Source organism: Borostomias antarcticus, assembly GCF_949987555.1.
Source record: "Borostomias antarcticus genome assembly, chromosome: 18".
In the NCBI taxonomy this organism is placed as follows: Eukaryota; Metazoa; Chordata; class Actinopteri; order Stomiiformes; family Stomiidae; genus Borostomias; species Borostomias antarcticus.
In genome coordinates, this window is record NC_140251.1 from 125082 (window position 1) to 149771 (window position 24690).

Below are 24690 nucleotides of genomic sequence, written 5' to 3' on the forward strand. Positions count from 1 at the left end.
CACACAAACACAACAATAATACTACCAAGCACAACCATACACACAAGCACAACCATACACACAAACACAACAATAATACTACCAAGCACAACCATACACACAAGCACAACCATACACACAAACACAACAATACCTACAAAGACAACAACAATAATACTACCAAGCACAACCATACACACAAACACAACAATACTACCAAGCACAACCATACAAACAAGCACAACAATACTACCAAGCACAACCATACACACAAACACAACAATAATACTACCAAGCACAACCATACACACAAACACAACAAAACCTACAAAGACAACAACAATAATACTACCAAGCACAACCATACACACAAACACAACCATACACACAAACACAACAATAATACTACCAAGCACAACCATACACACAAGCACAACAATACTACCAAGCACAACCATACACACAAGCACAACCATACACACAAACACAACAATAATACTACCAAGCACAACCATACACACAAGCACAACCATACACACAAACACAACAATACCTACAAAGACAACAACAATAATACTACCAAGCACAACCATACACACAAACACAACAATACTACCAAGCACAACCATACAAACAAGCACAACAATACTACCAAGCACAACCATACACACAAACACAACAATAATACTGTGTTCTCCCTGTTTATGCGACCACAAAGTCGTAAGCTACCGTTTACCGTTACTGTTTGCCATAACTGTTTACCGTAACTGCCCGCTGTCTAATGTTGGTTATATAAGGTAATAGATGGTTGTTGTGCCTCCTACCCCTAGATGGCAGTGTGCACATAGAAGACAGCTGCTCTGCATCACATGCAAATTCTCAACTCAACTCAAACTTTATTTATAGAGCACATTTTAAAACGACTGTGGTCGACAAAGGGCTGTACATGTAGGTGAAATAAATTAGAACAATAATACTACCAAGCAAAACCATACACACAAACACAACAATAATACTACCAAGCACAACCATACACACAAACACAACAATAATACTACCAAGCACAACCATACACACAAGCACAACCATACACACAAACACAACAATAATACTACCAAGCACAACCATACACACAAGCACAACCATACACACAAACACAACAATACCTACAAAGACAACAACAATAATACTACCAAGCACAACCATACACACAAACACAACAATACTACCAAGCACAACCATACACACAAACACAACAATAATACTACCAAGCACAACCATACACACAAGCACAACCATACACACAAACACAACAATAATACTACCAAGCACAACCATACACACAAGCACAACCATACACACAAACACAACAATACCTACAAAGACAACAACAATAATACTACCAAGCACAACCATACACACAAACACAACAATACTACCAAGCACAACAATACTACCAAGCACAACCATACACACAAACACAACAATAATACTACCAAGCACAACCATACACACAAACACAACAAAACCTACAAAGACAACAACAATAATACTACCAAGCACAACCATACACACAAACACAACCATACACACAAACACAACAATAATACTACCAAGCACAACCATACACACAAGCACAACAATACTACCAAGCACAACCATACACACAAGCACAACCATACACACAAACACAACAATAATACTACCAAGCACAACCATACACACAAGCACAACCATACACACAAACACAACAATACCTACAAAGACAACAACAATAATACTACCAAGCACAACCATACACACAAACACAACAATACTACCAAGCACAACCATACAAACAAGCACAACAATACTACCAAGCACAACCATACACACAAACACAACAATAATACTACCAAGCACAACCATACACACAAACACAACAAAACCTACAAAGACAACAACAATAATACTACCAAGCACAACCATACACACAAACACAACCATACACACAAACACAACAATAATACTGCCAAGCACAACCATACACACAAACACAACAATACACACAAACACAACAATACCTACAAAGACAACAACAATAATACTACCAAGCACAACCATACACACAAACACAACAATACACACAAACACAACAATACCTACAAAGACAACAACAATAATACTACCAAGCACAACCATACACAGAAACACAACAATACACACAAACACAACAATACCTACAAAGACAACAACAATAATACTACCAAGCACAACCATACACACAAACACAACCATACACACAAACACAACAATAATACTACCAAGCACAACCATACACACAAGCACAACAATACTACCAAGCACAACCATACACACAAGCACAACCATACACACAAACACAACAATAATACTACCAAGCACAACCATACACACAAGCACAACCATACACACAAACACAACAATACCTACAAAGACAACAACAATAATACTACCAAGCACAACCATACACACAAACACAACAATACTACCAAGCACAACCATACAAACAAGCACAACAATACTACCAAGCACAACCATACACACAAACACAACAATAATACTACCAAGCACAACCATACAAACAAACACAACAAAACCTACAAAGACAACAACAATAATACTACCAAGCACAACCATACACACAAACACAACCATACACACAAACACAACAATAATACTGCCAAGCACAACCATACACACAAACACAACAATACCTACAAAGACAACAACAATAATACTACCAAGCACAACCATACACACAAACACAACAATACACACAAACACAACAATACCTACAAAGACAACAACAATAATACTACCAAGCACAACCATACACACAAACACAACAATACACACAAACACAACAATACCTACAAAGACAACAACAATAATACTACCAAGCACAACCATACACACAAACACAACCATACACACAAACACAACAATAATACTACCAAGCACAACCATACACACAAGCACAACAATACTACCAAGCACAACCACATACACAAGCACAACCATACACACAAACACAACAATAATACTACCAAGCACAACCATACACACAAGCACAACCATACACACAAACACAACAATACCTACAAAGACAACAACAATAATACTACCAAGCACAACCATACACACAAACACAACAATACTACCAAGCACAACCATACAAACAAGCACAACAATACTACCAAGCACAACCATACACACAAACACAACAATAATACTACCAAGCACAACCATACACACAAACACAACAAAACCTACAAAGACAACAACAATAATACTACCAAGCACAACCATACACACAAACACAACCATACACACAAACACAACAATAATACTGCCAAGCACAACCATACACACAAGCACAACAATACTACCAAGCACAACCATACACACAAACACAACAATAATACTACCAAGCCCAACCATACACACAAACACAACAATACACACAAACACAACAATACCTACAAAGACAACAACAATAATACTACCAAGCACAACCATACACACAAACACAACAATACACACAAACACAACAATACCTACAAAGACAACAACAATAATACTACCAAGCACAACCATACACACGAGCACAACCATACACACAAACACAACAATACTACCAAGCACAACCATACACACAAACACAACAATACTACTACCAAGCACAACCATACACACAAACACAACAATAATACTACCAAGCACAACCATACACACAAGCACAACCATACACACAAACACAACAATACCTACAAAGACAACAACAATAATACTACCAAGCACAACCATACACACACACACAACAATACTACCAAGCACAACCATACACACAAACACAACCATACACACAAACACAACCATACACACAAGCACAACCATACACACACGGACAACAATAATACTACCAAGCACAACCATACACACAAACACAACCATACACACAAGCACAACCATACACACAAGCACAACAATAATACTACCAAGCACAACCATACACACAAACACAACAATACCTACAAAGACAACAATAATACTACCAAGCACAACCATACACACACACACAACAATAATACTACCAAGCACAACCATACACACAAACACAACAATAATACTACCAAGCACAACCATACACACACACACAACAATAATACTACCAAGCACAACCATACACACAAGCACAACCATACACACAAACACAACAATAATACTACCAAGCACAACCATACACACAAACACAACAATAATACTACCAAGCACAACCATACACACAAGCACAACAATAATACTACCAAGCACAACCATACACACAAACAACAATAATACTACCAAGCACAACCATACACACAAACAACAATAATACTACCAAGCACAACCATACACACAAACCACAATAATACTACCAAGCACAACCATACACACAAGCACAACAATACCTACAAAGACAACAATACACACACAAGCCTGGGTCAACTAGAATTGAAGGCCAGGGAGAAAAAGTGGGTCTTCAATAAAGATTTAAAAACCTCTAGGGTCTGGGTGGATCTAATGTGGTTGTCCCCCAACCTGAGGTAATTTCCTGCTCTCAGGGTTAGGGTCCCAGCTGTAATATAGAGCTATTAAGAGTGAACCCACCTCTTCAGGCACCACCACTAAACCCCTGTACCCTGCCTCTCCACAGCCGTGGCCATGCAAGCGCAGGGGGGCGACGAGGACGGCGCCGCCCAGACGAAGGCCCCGGGCTACGGGCTGGACGCGGGGTCGTGGACCAAGCCCAGCTGTCCGTGCTGCGTGACGGAGCGGGTGGAGCCCCTGGTTCTGATCCAGCTTGGGGAGGACGTGCAGCCGGACACCAAGAGGTGGCTCATCTCCCTGATAGAGAGCCCAGCCAGGGACGGAGGTCAGAGGTCACTTGGGTGGGAGGGCTCTGTAAACCTGATCAGAGCAGTGTGTGATGTGTAGTGTGTTTGTTCCAATACTAACACACTTGATTCATTTAGAAATATAAACTTATTTTTTATGACTGTGTGTCATTACTGTGACACAACATACAGTACTCACACACCACCACACACTTGCTACACACACTTACACATGTACTGAATGTCTAGGACTGGAGGAGACAAGATGACACAGGTTTATAGCTAACCCTTAACCCCTCCCCATTGCCAAACTCCAGAATAGAATAGAATAGAATAGAGTAGAAAGTTTAATTTGCCATTATAGAACCAGTACAGGTACATTGGAATTATTGTCATTGGTTGTCTTTAAAGTAAATTATCAGCTCTAATCAGTTCCTCATTCAAGACTCAAGACTCAAGATTCAAAATTCAGGATCTGTTTAGTAGCCATGTAAATGGCTCACACATACAGTACTATGAATTTGACCAGCGTTAAGCACTACACTGTTGTAGACGACACAGGACAGGATGGTGCAAAGACACGGCAGTGCACAACAGCACAAAAAAAAGTGCAAATACAAAATGCAGTGCAATGAACAAATTATGATATACTGTTAAAAAGTAAGTCCAGTACTAGCTCTGCAGCTACTGTAATCATTTAAAGGTTCCCAAACAGGAAATGTACAGTGGGGGCGGCTGTAGCTCAGTTGGTAGAGCGGGTTGTTCAATGATCGAAGGGTCAGTGGTTCGAATCCCAGCTCCGACTGTCCACATGTTTAAGTGTTCTTGAGCAAGACACCTAACCCCAAAATTCTCCCAATGAGCAGGTTAGCACCTTGCATGGCAGCTACCGCCATTGGTGTGTGAATGTGTGTGTGAATGGGTGAATGAGAGGCCATTGTAAAGCGCTTTGAGTGCCGCTAAGGTGGAAAAGCGCTATATAAGTGTCGTCCATTTAACATTTACCAATTCCGTCCAGGGGCGCAGCTGCTGGCCCACCCAGGCGAGGACGAGGGCGGGGACGTGCTGGTGGTGGCGGCCCCCCGCTGCACCCTGCTGCGCTCTGCAGAGGAGCTGGGACTCTGTAAGACCTACAGGGACGGAGAGATGGTGGCCTTCTCCTACCACGACAGAGACAACTTCAGAAACGCAGGTGTGAGACCACTCTCTATAAAGGTCTGATAGGAGAGACCACAGCAGGTGTGATACCACTCTCTATAAAGGTCTGATACTATACAACTTCAGAAATGCAGGAGAGACCGCAGCAGGTGTGATACCACGCAGGTATAGGACTCTATAAAGGTCTGATATACAACCGACTATACAACTTCATAAACGAACATACGGGTGTGTGATACTATATGGATGCATGGAGAGAGACAGCCGACATTACAATACATGCATTTGGTGGTTATGTTTACTTCTGACCAAAAGTGAAGAATAAGTATTCAGTTAGAACTCTGTTATATCAGTTACAGCAGACAGGATTTGTACTGTATCTCCTGGCCTTCTCTTCTCTCTCTCCATTGGTCCTCTGTCTCTAGCAGTTGCTATGATTGGTCATCTGTCTCCAGGTGACATGCAGGAGCTCATATGATTGGTCCTCTGTCTCCAGGTGACATGCAGGACTTAATATGATTGGTCCTCTGTGTTCAGGTGACATGCAGGAGTTGTGTCATGCCCTGCCCTGCCCCCTAGGTCATGTGTCCGTGTCATGCGTGGTTCTCACCTTCCCCCTCGTTTCAGACTCCACCCCCTGCCCTAGGGTGTTCCCCTGCCTGAGTGATTGTCTGCCCCACCCTGATGGTGGTTCACCTGCTTCACCTGTTCCCTATTCTGTGGTGGGTTAGGGTTAGGATGTGTGCTCCCTGTCTTCTGTACCACAATGTCTTCATGTGTTTGTGAGCATGTTATACGTGGGCCTTTTTCTATTCATTTTCTGTTTAGAAGTTTCTTGCCTTGTTTGGAGTTTTTGCTTCGCCTCAGTTTGGATCTTTTTATATCTTCTGTGCGTTTGCCTGTTTCTGGACTGGTAATTGTTTGCCTGTTTCTGGACTGGTTATTGTTTGCCTGTTTCCGGCCTGGTTATTGTTTGCCTGTTTCCGGCCTGGTTATTGTTTGCCTGTTTCTGGACTGGTTATTGTTTGCCTGTTTCTGGCCTGGTTATTGTTTGCCTGTTTCCGGCCTGGTTATTGTTTGCCTGTTTCCGGCCTGGTTATTGTTTGCCTGTTTCCGGCCTGGTTATTGTTTTCCTGTTTCCGGCCTGGTTATTGTTTGCCTGTTTCCGGCCTGGTTATTGTTTGCCTGTTTCCGGCCTGGTTATTGTTTGTTTTTTGCGCAGTAAAGACTTGACTTTTGAACACAGTTTTTGGGTCTACTTTCTCTGCATCTGAGTCCCTGTTCAGCCGTGTTACAAGTTGATATGATTGGTCCTCTGTCTCCAGGTGACATGCAGCAGTTGATATGATTGGTCCTCTGTCTCCAGGTGACATGCAGCAGTTGATATGATTGGTCCTCTGTCTCCAGGTGACATGCAGCAGTTGATATGATTGGTCCTCTGTGTCTAGATGACATGCATGAGTTGATATGATTGGTCCTCTGTCTCCAGGTGACATGCAGGAGTTGATATGATTGGTCCTCTGTGTTTAGATGACATGCAGGAGTTGATATGATTGGTCCTCTGTGTGTAGATGACATGCAGGAGTTGATATGATTGGTCCTCTGTGTGTAGATGACATGCAGGAGTTGATATGATTGGTCCTCTGTGTGTAGATGACATGCAGGAGTTGATATGATTGGTCCTCTGTGTGTAGATGACATGCAGGAGTTGATATGATTGGTCCTCTGTGTGTAGATGACATGCAGGAGTTGATATGATTGGTCCTCTGTGTGTAGATGACATGCAGGAGTTGATATGATTGGTCCTCTGTGTGTAGATGACATGCAGGAGTTGATATGATTGGTCCTCTGTGTGTAGATGACATGCAGGAGTTCCTGACCCTGGCGGAGCGCCAGTACATGGTGAAGTACGAGCTGGACTCCCTCCGGGCCGTGAAGACCCTGAGGGTCCCTGGGCTGCCTGGAGACTTGGGCCTGCTGGTCACCAGGGACAACATCTGTAAGTGTGTGTGTGTGTGTGTGTGTGTAGAAGAGTGTGTGTGTGTGTGTGTGTGTGTGTGTGTGTGTGTGTGTGTGTGTGTGTGTGTGTAGAAGTGTGTGTGTGTGTGTGTGTGTGTAGAAGAGTGTGTGTGTGTGTGTGTGTGTGTGTGTGTGTGTGTGTGTGATCTGTTTGCCTCAGCGTTCTCATCCTTCTCTGGTGCTGCTTAGGTCAGCTGTTTTCCTGCAGTGTCTCTCTTCTGCACTGGGCTTTCTCACTACACTTTTCTCCACTTCTGTCTCTCTCTTTCTATCCCTTCTCTCTCCCTCGCTCTCACTCTCTTTCTCTCTCTCTCTTTCTAACCCTTCTCTCTCTCCCTCGCTCTCTCTCCCTCTCTCTTTCTTTCTTTCTCTCTCCCTCTCTCTTTCTCTCCCCCCCTCTCTCTCTCTCTTCCTCCCTCTCTCTCTCTTTCTATCCCTTCTCTCTCTCCCTCGCTCTCTTTCTATCTTTCTTTATCTCTTTCTATCTTTCTTTGTCTCTCTTTCTCTGTCCCTCTCTCTCTCTTTCTTTCTCCCTCTCTCTTTCTCTCCCCCTCTCTCTCTCTCTCTCTCCCCCTCTCTCTCTCTCCCCCTCTTTCTCTCTCTTCCCCCCTCTCCCTCTCTCTCTCTCTCTCTATGTCTGTCTCTCTGTCCATCTGTGTCTCTCTCGTTCAGTCTGTAGGTCTGTCTACATTACATTACATTACAGTCATTTAGCAGACGCTTTTATCCAAAGCGACTAACAATAATTGCATTTAACGTAGGAAGAGCCAATGTACTACTACTCACAAGTGCATCTTCTTTCTAAAACAAACAAGTGACTAAGAGCATAATCTAGTGCTGAAGGCAAAGTGCAAGAATCACAATCTAAAGTACAGTGCAATATAATATAATAAGTGCTTAGGTGGGAGGATTGTTGTAGTACTTCTTGAAGAGATGAGTTTTGAGCCTGCGACGAAAGATGGGCAGCGACTCTGCTGTCCTGACATCAGTGGGCAGCTCATTCCACCACTGCGGGGCCAGGACAGAGAAGAGCCGTGACCGTGTCGATCGACCGCAGGAGCCTCGGAGTGACGGGGCAACCAGTCGCCCTGAGGTAGCAGAGCGTAGTGGTCGGGAGGGGATGTAGGGTTTGACCATGGCCTGGAGGTAGGAGGGGGCTGTTCCTTTCATTGCCCTGTAGGTTAGCGCCAGAGTTTTAAACTGGATGCGAGCCGCTACAGGGAGCCAGTGTAGGGAACGGAGGAGGGAAGTTGTGTGGGAGAATTTGGGGTGGTTGAACACCAGGCGAGCAGCAGCTTTCTGGACAAGTTCAAGAGGTTTAATGGCTGACGCCGGTGCCCCCGCGAGGAGGGAGTTGCAGTAGTCCAGGCGGGAGATGACCAGGGCCTGGATGAGTACCTGCGCCGTTTCATTAGTGAGGAAAGGGCGAATCCTCCTGATGTTGTAGAGCATGAATCTACAGGAACGTGTGACGGATGTGACATGTGAGGAAAATGACAGTTGGTCATCCAGGGTCACACCCAGATTCCTCGCAGTCCGAGTCGGGGTCACCACTGTGTCTTCAATGGTGATGGCCAGGTCCCGGTGCGGACAGCCCTTCCCCGGGAGGAACAGCAGCTCAGTCTTGTCCAGATTGAGCTTGAGGTGATGTGTCGTCATCCACTCCGAAATGTCAGCCAAGCACCCAGCTATGCGTGTCTCCACTTCTGTATCAGAAGGGGGAAATGACAGAACCAGTTGGGTGTCATCGGCATAGCAGTGATAGGAGAAGCCATGCGAGCGAATGACAGCGCCCAGAGATGTAGTGTAGAGGGAAAACAGGAGAGGACCCAGGACAGACCCTTGTGGAACCCCCGTAGTCAGACTACGTGGTTCCGACGTCGACCCTCTCCATGTCACCTGGTAGGAGCGGCCCGTCAGGTAGGATGCAAACAGGGAGTGTGCAGAGCCATCGATGCCTTTCTCCTCGAGGGTGGAGAGGAGGATCTGGTGGTCTACCGTATCAAATGCTGCTGACAGGTCTAGGAGTATCAGGACAGAGGAGAGAGAGTTCGCTCTAGCGGCATGGAGTGACTCTGTTACTGCAAGGAGGGCGGTCTCTGTCGAGTGGCCAGCCTTGAACCCGGATTGGTGGGGATCTAGGAGGTCGTTCTGGTGGAGGTACGAAGACAGTTGGTTAAAGATAGCACGTTCAAGTGTTTTGGATAGAAAGGATAGAAGGGAAACCGGTCTGTAGTTTTTGACATCAGAGGGGTCGAGAGATGGTTTCTTTAGGAGGGGGGTGATTGTGTTGGTATGGAGGAGGGGGATGATTACATGGATGTGATTGTGTTGGTAGGTACACAATTTAAGTGTAAATCACAGCTCTCATCACAACTAAACTCCTCTGTTACCTACTCCTTTGCAAAACGCTTCAGTGATCTGTCTGTCTGTCTGTCTGTCTGTCTGTCTGTCTGTCTGTCTGTCCCTCCCTACCTGTAACTATACGCATGTCCCTGATCTCTCCCTGGTATCCCTGATCTCTCCCTGGTATCCCTGATCTCTCCCTGGTATCCCTGATCTCTCCCTGGTATCCCTGATCTCTCCCTGGTATCCCTGATCTCTCCCTGGTATCCCTGATCTCTCCCTGGTATCCCTGATCTCTCCCTGGTGTCCCTGATCTCTCCCTGGTATCCCTGATCTCTCCCTGGTATCCCTGATCTCTCCCTGGTATCCCTGATCTCTCCCTGGTATCCCTGATCTATCCCTGGTATCCCTGATCTCTCCCTGGTATCCCTGATCTCTCCCTGGTATCCCTGATCTATCCCTGGTATCCCTGATCTCTCCCTGGTATCCCTGATCTCTCCCTGGTATCCCTGATCTCTCCCTGGTATCCCTGATCTCTCCCTGGTATCCCTGATCTCTCCCTGGTATCCCTGATCTCTCCCTGGTATCCCTGATCTCTCCCTGGTGTCCCTGATCTATCCCTGGTGTCCCTGATCTCTCCCTGGTATCCCTGATCTCTCCCTGGTATCCCTGATCTCTCCCTGGTATCCCTGATCTCTCCCTGGTGTCCCTGATCTATCCCTGGTATCCCTGATCTCTCCCTGGTATCCCTGATCTCTCCCTGGTGTCCCTGATCTATCCCTGGTATCCCTGATCTCTCCCTGGTATCCCTGATCTCTCCCTGGTATCCCTGATCTCTCCCTGGTATCCCTGATCTCTCCCTGGTATCCCTGATCTCTCCCTGGTATCCCTGATCTCTCCCTGGTGTCCCTGATCTATCCCTGGTATCCCTGATCTCTCCCTGGTATCCCTGTGTGTGTGTCAGGTCAGAGGCTGCAGAAGGCCCGGGTGATCGTGGACGTCCTGCCCCTGCATGACCAGCAGAGGCTGGCTCAACTGGGCAGCAGCTGGTACTCTGGCAGGCAGCTGTGGAGCCAGCCATTGGGTGAGTGAGACACACACACACACATACACACACACACACACACACACACACACACACACACATCCCCCTCCTCTTAAAGCCTCTCTCTCCGTCTAGACGCCATCCAGTCATACTTCGGCGGTAGCGTGGCGTTCTACTTCAGCTTCCTGGACTTCTACACCTCGGCGCTGATCCCGCCCGCCCTCCTGGGCGTGGCCCTGATGCTGCTGCTCCCCGGGGGGGCGGGGTCAGCGGGGGCCGAGGAGGAGGACGGTCCGTCGGTGAGCGGCTACGTGGTGCAGGCTGTCTTCAGCATGCTGTGGTCCACGGTGGTCATGGAGTTCTGGAAGCGCCGTAGCTCCTCTCTCTCGCACCGCTGGGGCGTCCTGCGCCTGGCCGAGCGCTTCACCGAGCCGCGGCCCGGATTCCGCGGCGCCCTGGGCGTGAACCCGGTGACGCGGCGCGTGGAGCCGCTGTTCCCGGAGCGCCAGCGGCAGCTGAGGGTGGCGCTGGTCTCGCTGCCCCTGGTGGCCGTCTTCCTGGGGCTGGTGGCGGCGGGCATGGCCGGTTTCTACCAGGGGGAGGCGCTGGCGAGGCGGCTGCACCAGGACCGGGGCTCCCTGCTGTCCGGGGCGCTGCTCTACCTGCCCTCTCTGATGCACATCGTCTACACCAACGTCCTGGGGACGCTGTACGGCAAGGTGGCGCTGGCACTGACCGAGTGGGGTGAGAGAGAGAGAGAGATGGAGAGAAGGGGATGGGGGGGATTATGATGATGTCATAATAAACACTGATCGATCTGTTTTATTCCATGGAGGTTATTCCATGATCTATAATGTTTAATCTGCGGTCTAATCTCGTCCCGTAGAGAACCACAGGGAGGAGTCCTCCTTCCAGAACCATCACACCACCAAAGTTCTACTGGTCAGTAGAGCTCTTCCTCTGTCCTATCCCCACCTTCCTCTCCTCTTCCTCTTCTCTCCTCTTCCCCTCCTCTCCTCCCCTCCTCTCTTTTCCTCCCCCCTCTCCTCCTCTCCTCTCCTCCTCCCCTCCTCCTCTCCTCTCCTCTCCTCCCCTGTTGCAGACGTCCTGAGAGCTGAGCTGTAATGTGCTCTGGGTCAGGCTGGTGTTGTTCAGATGACCCCAGGTGTGTCTGTGAGAGAAAGCAACATCAGACACCAGGGTTTGAACATGAATGTGTAATACCTGATCATGTATTCATTCCTACAGCACTTTCATTCACTCAGTTTCCTTCCTCTCCCTCTCTCTCTCCCTCTCTCTCTCTCTCTCTCAGTTTACGTTTTTCAACTACTTCGCCGTGCTCTTCCACATCGCCTTCTACAAGCAGGACCTCCCACTCCTCCGCAAGGTAGGACAGGATAACCAGGGCCACAATGAACTGAGAACGTGGGTTTAACTAGAGGCTTATTAGCAGAAATCGTGTTGTTTTTACATTAGTAGAGGTTAGGAAGTGGGTATACGGTGTGTCCATGGGCAACATCTCTGTAACTATGTATCTACTCTACTGATAGTCATGTCTCTCCTATAAATAATTTAGCCCATGTTTATTGCTCTGTAAATGTTCTTAGCCAATAGACAAACATTTTCCAGGAGCTTGCTTGATCGTCTCATTGAGAGTTCAGGGAAGAATTATTACAGATCACTTTTTTGGCCCCTGGGTGAACTTTTGGGTGAAAGTTTTTTTTGCTTCCCTCTGGAATATGTAGGGGTGGGATGTCTGCCCACCCTATCATTGTTCTCTGTAAAGCGCATTGTGTTGCCTCTGTGTTAGAAAAATGCGCTATACAAATAAAGTTTGATTTGATTTGATAGCCACCTGGCTAGCACTGTTTGTGCACGCCTGTTTGCACGCTGCTCACACTCTAGTGAACATGAACACTGTCAGATCAGCTGTGGACGTGCTTCAGATGAACATTAGATACAGTAACTCAACCTTTTATATGAATGTTTTCTGAACATCCTTCCATCCATGCACCAGCTGGAAACCATGTAGTAGTAATATGTGTGTGTGTGTGTGTGTGTCTGACTACTGTATGTGTGTGTGTGTGTCTGTGTGTGTGTGTGTGTCTGTCTATCTTTGTGTGTGTGTGTGTGTGTGTGTGTGTGTGTGTGTGTGTGTGTGTGTATGTGTGTGTGTGTGTGTGTGTGTGTGTGGGCAGAGGCTGGCCTCCCTGCTGATTGTGACCCAGCTGGTGAACCAGTGCACGGAGGTGGTGGTCCCCTGGCTGGTGGACCGCTTCGTCAGCGCCCCCCGGAGGCTGGAGCAGAAGGACGACCCGGAGGAGGACAAGCTGCGCGCCCAGAGGGCCCTGCCGCCCTTCCCTGTCAGTCTCCCGAGGAGTGTGTGTGTGTGTGTGTGTGTCTAGAAGGATATATATGGGGCAGCTGTGGCTCAGGGAGCAGGTCGTTCAATGACCGCAGGGTCGGCGGTTCGATCCCCGCCTCCTCCTGTCCACATGTCGAAGTGTCCTTGAGCAAGACACTGAACCCCAAATTGCTCCCAATGAGCAGGCGAGCACCTTGCATGACAGCTACCTCCATTGCTGTGTGAATGTATACGTTTGAATGGGAGAATGAGAAGCCATTGTAAAGCGCTTTGGATAAAAGCGCTAAATATAGGTGCAGTCCATTTACCTTTACCGTGTGTGTGTCTGTCTTCCTTGCCAGGCCACCAGCAGGTTCAAAAGAGGATTTCCTAGCTGTAGCTGTAGCTCTGTGCTCATCAGCCCTGCGTGTGCTCTCCCCTCTCCTCCAGGGTCTGTTTGCGGAGTACATCGAGCTGCTGGTGCAGTTTGGGTATTTGAGTCTTTTCTCCTGCGTGTACCCGCTCACGGCTGCGCTCCTGCTGCTCAACAACGTGACGGAGATGCGCACGGACGCCTACAAGATCTGCAGACTGTTCCGGAAGCCCTTCTCTGCCCCGGTGGCCAACATGGGGGTGTGGCAGGTCAGACTAGACACGAGTAGAGGAGCAGGAGATTGCTGAGGGTCAGATGGGTCATTGACAGACATGACTAGAGGAGCAGGAGAGGACGATGTGACAATGTGAATTGTTGAACGGATGGGGTGATAGATAGCAGCCCCTTATACTGGTGTCAGATTCTTGTGATTAGTCATTTCCACGTCTGTTTTTCACTGTGTGTGCGTGTGTGTGTGCGTGTGTGCGTGTGCGTGTGTGTGCGCGCGCGTGTGTGCGTGTCAGACTGCGTTTGAGGTCCTCAGCTTCGTGTCCGTCATGTCTAACTGCTGGCTCCTGCTGCTGTCGCCGCGGGTACGGGCGTTCTGTCTGGAGGGCGGAGTCAGCGCCAGGAACGCCCTGCTGTTCGCCATCCTGGTGGAGGTGCGCTTGATCCGTCTCTAAACCCAAACTCAGGGGTACCGCCTGAATTGTGCGGTTGAATCAGTGGGCCCAGCATGTGCTTCATCAAGCACAGACGATGTCTGAATATTCAGTAGGCACATGGGCAACTACAGTATCATTAATCATTGCTGAAGCTGTGTGTGTGTGTGTGTGTGTGTGTGTGTGTGTGTGTGTGTGTGTGTGTGTGTGTGTGTGTGTGTGTGTTCACCGTTGTACAGCACTTCCTGATCCTGGTCAAGATGATCCTGGCCTTCATGATCCCAGACGAGCCAGACTGGGTCCGGATCAAGAGGGAGCAGATCGAGTTCCACTCCATGCAAGCTCTGGGACAGCAGGTCAGAACCAGAACCAGAACCAGAACCAGAACCATGCAAGCTCTGGGACAGCAGGTCAGAACCAGAACCAGAACCATGCAAGCTCTGGGACAGCAGGTCAGAACCAGAACCAGAACCATGCAAGCTCTGGGACAGCAGGTCAGAACCAGAACCAGAACCAGAACCATGCAAGCTCTGGGACAGCAGGTCAGAACCAGAACCAGAACCAGAACCACGCAGGCTCTGGGACAGCAGGTCAGAACCAGAACCAGAACCACGCAAGCTCTGGGACAGCAGGTCAGAACCAGAACCAGAACCAGAACCAGAACCATGCAAGCTCTGGGACAGCAGGTCAGAACCAGAACCAGAACCAGAACCATGCAAGCTCTGGGACAGCAGGTCAGAACCAGAACCAGAACCAGAACCACGCAGGCTCTGGGACAGCAGGTCAGAACCAGAACCAGAACTAGAACCATGCAAGCTCTGGGACAGCAGGTCAGAACCAGAACCATGCAAGCTCTGGGACAGCAGGTCAGAACCAGAACCAGAACCAGAACCATGCAAGCTCTGGGACAGCAGGTCAGAACCAGAACCACGCATGCTCTGGGACAGCAGGTCAGAACCAGAACCAGAACCATGCAGGCTCTGGGACAGCAGGTCAGAACCAGAACCACGCAGGCTCTGGGACAGCAGGTCAGAACCAGAACCAGAACCAGAACCATGCAAGCTCTGGGATAGCAGGTCAGAACCAGAACCAGAACCACGCAAGCTCTGGGATAGCAGGTCAGAACCAGAACCAGAACCACGCAGGCTCTGGGACAGCAGGTCAGAACCAGAAGCAGGTCCCAGAAGGGAAATTCATTTGCGGCCCATAGCCCCGCCACATTTTTTTTTTTTTTTTAAACACAGCAAAAACATTCACAAGCAACAAAAAAAACAGAACAAGTTCTATGTTTACATTACAGTCATTTAGCAGACGCTTTTATCCAAAACGACTAACAATAATTGCATTTAATGTAGGAAGAGCCAATGTAATACTACTTGCCAGAACTCACAAGAGCATCTTCTTTCTAAAACAAGTGACTAAGAGCATAATCTAGTGCTGAAGGCAAAGTGCAAGAATAGCAATCTAAAGTACAGTGCAATACAATACAATAAGTGCTTAGGAGGGAGGATTGTTGTAGTACTTCTTGAAGAGATTAGTTTTGAGCCTGTGACGAAAGGTGGGCAGCGACTCTGCTGTCCTGACGTCAGTGGGCAGTTCATTCCACCACTGTGGGGCCAGGACACACACTCTGGTGTCTTCTTGGGTGCAGAAGAATTGGATGCTGTTAACGAGTTTAAATATCAAGGTGTGTTCATAGACTCCAAACTCTCCTTCAAGCACCATGTGAAAATGTTGACAAAAAAAGTAAAATTCCATCTTTATAATTTCAAGCAAATGAGGGGTTCTCTTTCTGATGCAGCTGCCCTGATGTTTCTACACTCTATGATCCTATCACATCTGAGCTACTGTATAACCAGTTGGTCTATGATCCTATCACATCTGAGCTACTGTATAACCAGTTGGTCTATGATCCTATCACATCTGAGCTACTGTATAACCAGTTGGTCTATGATCCTATCACATCTGAGCTACTGTATAACCAGTTGGTCTATGATCCTATCACATCTGAGCTACTGTATAACCAGTTGGTCTATGATCCTATCACATCTGAGCTACTGTATAACCAGTTGGTCTATGATCCTATCACATCTGAGCTACTGTATAACCAGTTGGTCTATGATCCTATCACATCTGAGTTACTGTATAACCAGTTGGTCTATGATCCTATCACATCTGAGCTACTGTATAACCAGTTGTCCTTTCATTGCCCTTTCATTGTTTAGAGACATCAGATCCACATCATGCTAGACAGGGCGGTGCAGCAGCAGTGATATAATATAACTACAACATACTGTACGTAGCATAGTAGTACAGTACATAGATCACAGGTTCAAAACAGCTTAGTGGCTGCTGTAAGCATGTAGGAGACTGATGGCAGAAGGAATGAAAGACTTGACATAGCGTTTTTTTCTGGCCAGAACGTGGTCAGGTTGGCTACTAATCTTTTCTGCCTTCTTCCACCTGTTCCTCCCAAAGGGAACTCTGATTATCTTGGAGCAGACTTTTACAATACCATTTAAGAGTCACAGACAAACCATTGAACCAGCAAAGTCAGAAAGCAGGTCAGAACCAGAACCACGCAGGTTCTGAGACCGCAGGTCAGAACCAGAACCACGCAGGTTCTGAGACCGCAGGTCAGAACCAGAACCACGCAGGTTCTGAGACCGCAGGTCAGGTTCTCAGCCCAGGTTCTCAGACCGGGAGGGCTGGGCTGCGTTCAAATTCAGATAACAGATGCGAACGTTCGTCGCAAACATGTTTTCTCCAAACGGTCACATTTGAACGGCTTTTAATGAACGTTCCAAATAGTTCGCATAAACGCAACAGTCCCCATCTGGGAGCACATCTCAAGTAAGCCTGGGTCCATTGTGATCCTCGTTCTGTTACTGGCGAACTACCTCTCCAGACTGTTAGCTTCTGCGAACACAAAGCTAACGGAAAATAGTTCGCTAACGTTCGCTATGTTCGCTGAATTTGAACGCACCCCTGTTCTAGGACCAATTGCGCCTTTTGATAACATCATACTGTATAAACAGACGGGGACCTGATCCAAGATGTCATCCCATGACAAATCCTGGATAGACATAAATCCTGGATAGACATAAATCCTGGATAGGCCTACACACCTGTCTGACCATCTGACCTTCTTTCTCTCCGTCCCACAGAAGCACTGACGGTCCTGAGTCTGGTGAGTGTGTCTCCTGTTCTGATCTTGGCCTGGAGCAGTCTGGACCAGGGGTCACGGTCAGAACCACGCGGCAGAGCCAAAGATCCTGGAGAACCCTCAGCCCGCCGCCCACCCTGGAGAACCCTCAGCCCGCCGCCCACCCTGGAGAACCCTCAGCCCGCCGCCCACCCTGGAGAGACACCGAGGAGGCAGAAGTTATCCCACGAGGAATGATCTGGAGTCAGTTTAAGGGGTCCGGCGTCCCAGTGGTTGCGGTTAGGATCTGAAGTCGGCAACGCTGATTCCAGATCAGCCAAACATGGCAACTTTATCCCAGAGGACAGCGGAACCATCATTCCGTCCCCCGCTCGGTGTCTCCCCCTAGAGGCCAGCTAACTGCCTGGCTGACTGGGTTATATCACGGAAGGAGAAACAATGCTTGTAGTAAGTGACAACCAAAGAAAAGCAAAATGCAATCTGAATTATTTCTTTGCAGTTACAGTATGATGTGTTTACGCTTCCTTGAAAAAAGCTGGTAGGTTTCATTTTGAGCAGAGTATAATCACACAAGTGCTAATATTATGAATGTACTTTGGTACAGTACATGTTATCGTCATGGTCAATCATGCATTATACAGCACTCACAATATTAGTGTTTACTTCACTGTCACAGGCACATCACATTGTTGATGGGTATAAAGGTGTTGATGGGTATAAAGGTGCACTTTTAAGAGTTCTGGGATGCACTAGTAGTTAAATTACAAGTATTACTATCCATTGTTCATGTGTATCCTTTAAGAATTAACCTTTCAGGTCAGACAGTACTAAATAATGGTTGCTGGTTGTGTTATTGATCTAAATAAACCTACAATAAAAACATGAATATATTAATTTGTTGCTTGTCATATACTGTAATCCTTGGTACTTTCTCTCTTCCTTTCTCTCTCTCCTCTCTCTCTCTCTCTCTCAACCAAAACCAAGTTAAATCACCAGACCTCACACGTTTAACCTTTGGTTTAATCCATTTTAATAAATAAATACAAAAATAAATTAATCTCATGGAGACCCAGTCCTGGCTGTAATGGGCTGGGTGGGACCCCCTGCTGGCGTTCAGGAGTTCAGTTAGAAATACCCCGACTAGATCTGACACGCCTCCCTCAAACCCCACCCGTCATTTCTACGGGATATACTATTCATACCTGAACGTCCATCAACCCTGAGAGCCCCTGAACGCAGCCCAGGACAGACGCAGAGGAGACCCATGACAAATGAGAAACAGGAAGGAAGTGTTCGTGATGTGTGTGTCACATCCTGTACTGTACATATATGATACTGTACATCACCAGACATGTCCTAGAAAGATCTACAGGGACACATTTTGTTTGAAGAGCCGTGACACGCACAGAAGCATATATCACACAGACCATACAATAGCAGGTCTCGCATCATCATCTTCATCATCATCATCTCTCCTAGGACTGATTCACTCTGTTACACATTAACACAATAATCAGTAACATAGAACTTCAAAATCATTTCTCTCTCCATACACATATGTCAAAATATAAACAGTTACCGTCTCATACCATAAAAGGATTCAATATAATTTGTACGGATAAGCATTATATTAAAGTATGTGATATTTACAATCTGGAAGACCTGCATACCCATAGTCGATAACATATCCGTTAAAAAAGAAAAGCTCTCTCATATCAAACACTTTTTTTTCTTTGGTTATCCCAAAGAAAATTGTTTGTAGGTTCTGTCACCCTGTCTTGCAGTCAGTCCATTTAGGTCCGAAGCCTTGGGCGCTACAGTCTCACGTTCTATATGCTTGGGTTCAGGTTAGTGGACCCTAACCCTAACAGGCTCCCTAACAGAGTCAGACTCCCTCTGCTACCGATGCTGTCTTTCCCCAACAGAGTCAGATTCTGCTACCGATGCTGTCTTTCCCTAACAGAGTCAGACTCTGCTACTGATGATGCTGTCTTTCCCTAACAGAGTCAGATTCTGCTACCGATGCTGTCTTTCCCTAACAGAGTCAGATTCTGCTACCGATGCTGTCTTTCCCTAACAGAGTCAGACTCTGCTACCGATGCTGTCTTTCCCTAACAGAGTCAGATTCTGCTACCGACGCTGTCTTTACGACCCGCATTTAAAGGCGATAAGCGATGTGCCAAAACTTGTCCTGCGTCACCTCAGAAGAGGCTCTAGTGTAGTTCTAGGCTACTTTGAAGCATTGACGCCGGGATTCCACCACAGAGGAACAACATCAGCAGTTCTTCGCGTTGAGGCAAACTGACGCGTCCGTGTGTAGAAGTGTCTTTTATCGGGTGTCACATGACCAGACTGTCTCTAAAGTGTGGAGTCTCAGGGTCAGTACAACACCAGGGTCATGCTATCCCCTTAACTGTTACCCAGGTTCCAGGTCCCCTCACTTTCAATTAAATTCATTTTGGAGCTGAAGAAAGAATGTGAAAATAATATAAGAATCTGAATATAAATAAAAGCAGTCTATTTCCAAGCGTTTGAAACAATCCCTGAAAACAAATCCACTCTTTAGACTGTAATTCTGATTTCCGTCCTTCGTTGCCTGAAGTTAATCAGGGTTCTCAACCCTCGCGTCAGTCCACCCTCCCCCTGGCCCCTCCCCCGTCAGCCCTCACGCCGAGCTAACATCAGGCGCCAGTGCAGGAAGGGCCGGGTTCAAACCCCTGGATCATCAGCATGCATTGTTCAGGCACTCCCCTCACCCTGCCCTCACAGGTCCTAGGGAGGTTGGGGGGGGACATACTGTGGGCCAGCACGCGGAGGTTGGGGGGGACATACTGTGGGCCAGCACGCGGAGGCTTCTGGGACTCAGCTCTTGGTAAGCTAGTGCAATGACGGGCAATACAAGGGAAATACAAAGGCCGTTTTAATAGGCAATACAAAGCTATAGTATAGCGAAAGCCTCTTCTTGATAATAATGCCTCCAGATGGTCTGTGGTCCATGTTCAGTAGTTCAGGTTGCTAACACTAGCATCAGGAGACTGGAGGGGCTAGTTCTAACACTAGCATCAGGAGACTGGAGGGGCTAGTTCTAACACTAGCATCAGGAGACTGGAGGGGGTAGTTCTAACACTAACATCAGGAGACTGGAGGGGGTAGTTCTAACACTAGCATCGGGAGACTGGAGGGGCTAGTTCTAACACTAGCATCAGGAGACTGGAGGGGGTAGTTCTAACACTAGCATCAGGAGACTGGAGGGGGTAGTTCTAACACTAGCATCAGGAGACTGGAGGGGCTAGTTCTAACACTAACATCAGGAGACTGGAGGGGGTAGTTCTAACACTAGCATCAGGAGACTGGAGGGGCTAGTTCTAACACTAGCATCGGGAGGTTGGAGAGGTTAGTTCTAACACAAGCATTAGGAGTCTGGAGGGGTACGTTCTCCCGGGGAGAGCGAGCAGCGACAGGAGATGAAGTGTAATAGGGGAGGGGCTACTACATGGATAGAAGTGGAATCAAAACACAGAACACTCATGAGGTCACAGTAGGATGGAGTTCAAGTAGAATGTTGAGAGCATTCCGGAGCTCTGAGGATGTGTTGAAGTTGGAGGGAGCATTGGTGAGCCTCGTGGTACAGTAGGGTTAGGGTTAGGGTTAGGGTTAGGGCCCACAGGGTCAGGGAGAGCAGGAGCGTGGAGACACGGAGGGAACAGTAGGGTTAGGGTTAGGGTTAGGGCCCACAGGGTCAGGGAGAGCAGGAGCGTGGAGACACGGAGGGAACACAATGTTCACCGCTATTCCAATCAACTCTCTTCTGTAGGATTCTAGTCTAGGAATTCTATTCTAAAGTGGGTGGAGTCACAGTCAGGGAGGAAGTTGGGTCCAACAGCGCACACTTTAAATGGTCAAGAGCATTTTTGGCGCACCCTCCCCGCTAAACTAGCTTATTCAATAAGAGCGCCACTGTCGTCAGTATCCAGGGTTTTGGTTCTGTGGAGGCCCATTGTCCGGTCGGACAGTATAGCAGCCCACTTGAGCGAGCAACCTTTCGGTCAAGTTGGTTGTCGAGTCCAATACTCGATCTCCATAGAGTCCAGCTCTCTCTCTGTCCCTATAGGGCGTCCGATACTGTATCTGTCCCTACTACGATAGAGTCCAGTACTGTATATGTCTCTACATGGAGTTTAAACAGTGCTGTCTCTGTGTGCCTGTGCTCCCCAGACAGTCCAGGCTGCCAGAGCTGAGACCAGACTAGAGCACGTGACAGCAGTTGTACTGGGCGAAGGGCAGCAGCTTCTCTTTGGAGGTGGGCTGGATGTTGAAGGACAGCGCCTTCTCACACAGGGGGAACTGCAGGAGGCGGTCCCGCAGGTTCACGTTCTTCCCTTTCCCAGGCTCCACCCTCCCCACCATCGCCCCCGCCGCTTCAGGCCCCGCCTCCCGCCCCCCGCACACGCCCCGCGGGGCAGTGTGGGACTGGGGCCTCTTCAGCTGCAGCCCGGCCTCCACCGGGCTCGCCCCTTCCCGCCCGACCTCCTCCTCGGCCTCGACCCCGCCGACCCCGCCTAGCTTGCGCGTCTCCACCCCGTCTGGGCCCAGGTCCACACAGTGGTTCCTGGGGAGGGCGTGGGGGGAGGCGCCAGGGGCGGAGCCCACCACCTGGCCCAGCAGAAATCTCGGCTTGGACATCGTGTTGTTGTTGTTCTCCACGACCCGAGAATCACCGCCCGGGCCCGACTCCTCCCCCGCCAGGCAACACTGCACCGCCCCCGCGAGACAAGGCGAGGGAGGCGACAGGCCTTCCGTCATCTGACCCTGCTCCTCCGCCACGGTGACCGCCTGGTCCGAAGTCACATGATTGCTTGAGCTCACGCTCGTCAGCTGGACCGTGTCGTCCACGGGTTCATCCTTTGATCGCATCATATCCTGTTCCTGTGTGGCCGTCACCTGTTGCTCCTCCTCCTCCTCCTCCCTGTCCGACTGACCCCTCTCCACCTCCTCTGCCTCCTCCTCCTCCAGAGCCAGCCGTTCTGCTGCCTCTGCCCGACCCTGCGCTGGTCTTCCTGGGCTCCCTGGTCTCTCTGGACCCCCTGTGGCCGGTTCTGTCTGCTCGGCGCTGGACACCAAGCTCAGTCCGTGAGGCAACATCTGTAGACCACCTCCTCCTCCCTCCTCCTCCTCTTCCTCCTCCTCCTCCTCCTCCTCCTCACAGATCTGCTGCAGGGCTCCCAGGCTCTTGACCAGGGGGGGATGGTCGGGGGGCGCGGGGTGCAGCGTGAGCAGCGGACAGGGAAGCGGGGTGTAATCAGACAGGGGGTTCTCTGGGCGGCTGGGCTGAAGCAGGGGCCTGGCGGCGAGGAGGTCCCCAGATTCACACACCCCTCGGTGGGCACAGCTAGCCGGCAGACCCATGGGCTCCGACAGAGGCCTCCTGCAGGACGGAGAACAAAACAAGACGTCCATCAGAGACTGACAGGACATCATGACCACTTCAGGAGGTTCAGATCTGAGGGTGGACTTTAAACACATTTGGGACTTTTCCATTGATTGATTCTAGTCGCTCCAGACCAGCTCCAGGCCTTACTGGGTGAGCTGGGGGGGCTGTGCCCAGGCTCGGTCCACCTGGGGGGGGTCGCTGGGTGGGTCCTGCTTGTCCCTAAGGAGACGCTCCCCCAGCAGGTAGTAGGTGGCGGTGATGTGGTTGTAGTGATCGGCCTCCAGGGCCCTGGGACACACACACACACACACACACACACACACGTTTCCTGTTAGACTCTGTGGGGGGGGGTTATTTTAAAGATTTTGAAAAATGCAACCGACTAAGTCTCCGCCCCTCCCTTCAGGCCTAGCAGTTAGGGTTAGTGTTAGCCATTCAAAATGACTTATAACAAGACAGAGAGAAGAGAGAGAGAGAGAAGAGAGAGAGAGAAGACAGGGAGAGAGAGAGAGAGAGAGAGAGAGGAGAAGACAGATAGAGAGAGAGAGAGAGAGAGAGGAGAAGACAGATAGAGAGAGGAGAGAAGAGAGGGAGAGAGAGAGGAGAAGACAGAGAGGAGAAGAGAGAGAAAGAGGAAAAGACAAAGAGAGAGAGGAGAAGACAGAGAGAGAAAGAGAAGACAGAGAGAGAGAGAGAGAGGAGAAGACAAAGAGAGAGGAGAAGACAGAGAGAGAGGAGCAGAGAGAGAGAGAGGAGAAGACAAAGAGAGGAGAGAAGAGAGCCTTCTTACTCCTGGATGGCGTCACGGTCGGCCATGTTGCCGCTGGTCATGGCGTGCAGGATGACCTGGTGCTCGTCCGCAGACAGGCAGCGGTGGGAAGTGAGGGGGGCGGCGGATTGGCCAGCGGGGGCAGGGTCCACCCCCTGGAGCCAGGCGTGGCCCTCGATCTCCTCCAGGGAGGCACGGCCGCCAGGATCCCTCTGGAGCATCCTGGAGATCAGACTGGAGGGAGGGAGAGAGAGAGAGAGAGAGAGAGAGAGAGAGAGAGAGGGAGAGAGAGAGAGGGAGAGAGAGAGATATAGAGAGTGATCCTCACATGCTATGGACTAGATACTATACTATATACTGTCTGTACTGTATATTTCTTTGTAGTCAGGCAGACTGGAGCAGCTCAGTCCAAGCAGCAGCTGAGCCACACCTGTTCTACTCTCACTCACCATCCATGATCATGAGAGCCTACACAACTGCATACACACACCTGTGTATGT

General features: G+C 48.7%; 2 protein-coding genes across 3 annotated transcripts in view; one reads left to right on the forward strand and one right to left on the reverse strand.

Moving 5' to 3' along the window:
* Positions 1-4638: 4638 nt before the first annotated feature.
* ano10b (anoctamin 10b) lies at positions 4639-18800 on the forward strand. 2 transcript variants are annotated; one of them, XM_084452736.1, is made up of 12 exons: positions 4639-4915; positions 5896-6069; positions 7894-8034; positions 11365-11484; positions 11581-12189; positions 12332-12387; positions 12758-12832; positions 13644-13808; positions 14240-14431; positions 14687-14824; positions 15064-15180; positions 17992-18800. In XM_084452736.1, the coding sequence occupies exons 1-12, from the start codon at positions 4705-4707 to the stop codon at positions 17998-18000; spliced, it is 2007 nt and encodes a 668-aa protein (XP_084308862.1). In that variant the 5' UTR covers positions 4639-4704; the 3' UTR covers positions 18001-18800. The 2 variants fall into 2 exon arrangements, with proteins under 2 accessions (XP_084308862.1, XP_084308863.1); XM_084452737.1 differs by lacking the exon at positions 13644-13808.
* Positions 18801-22235: 3435 nt separating this feature from the next.
* Positions 22236-24690, reverse strand: part of snrkb (SNF related kinase b) — a gene marked incomplete at both ends in the record, with an annotated part of 24180 nt that continues 21725 nt past the window's right edge. The window contains 4 exons of the mRNA XM_084453171.1: positions 22236-22892; positions 23166-23415; positions 23569-23709; positions 24212-24424. Coding sequence (XP_084309297.1) covers positions 22236-22892; positions 23166-23415; positions 23569-23709; positions 24212-24424 — 1261 coding nt within the window. The remainder of the gene's footprint in view (positions 22893-23165; positions 23416-23568; positions 23710-24211; positions 24425-24690) is intronic.

Bases quoted from the DNA above. Each gene is read 5' to 3' on its own strand.
- ano10b (XM_084452736.1), top strand. From the start codon at position 4,705: ATGCAAGCGCAGGGGGGCGACGAGGACGGCGCCGCCCAGACGAAGGCC. The intron at 6,070-7,893 runs GTGTGAGACCAC...CTCTGTGTGTAG, and splicing joins AGACAACTTCAGAAACGCAG to ATGACATGCAGGAGTTCCTG. The intron at 14,432-14,686 runs GTCAGACTAGAC...TGTGCGTGTCAG, and splicing joins CCAACATGGGGGTGTGGCAG to ACTGCGTTTGAGGTCCTCAG.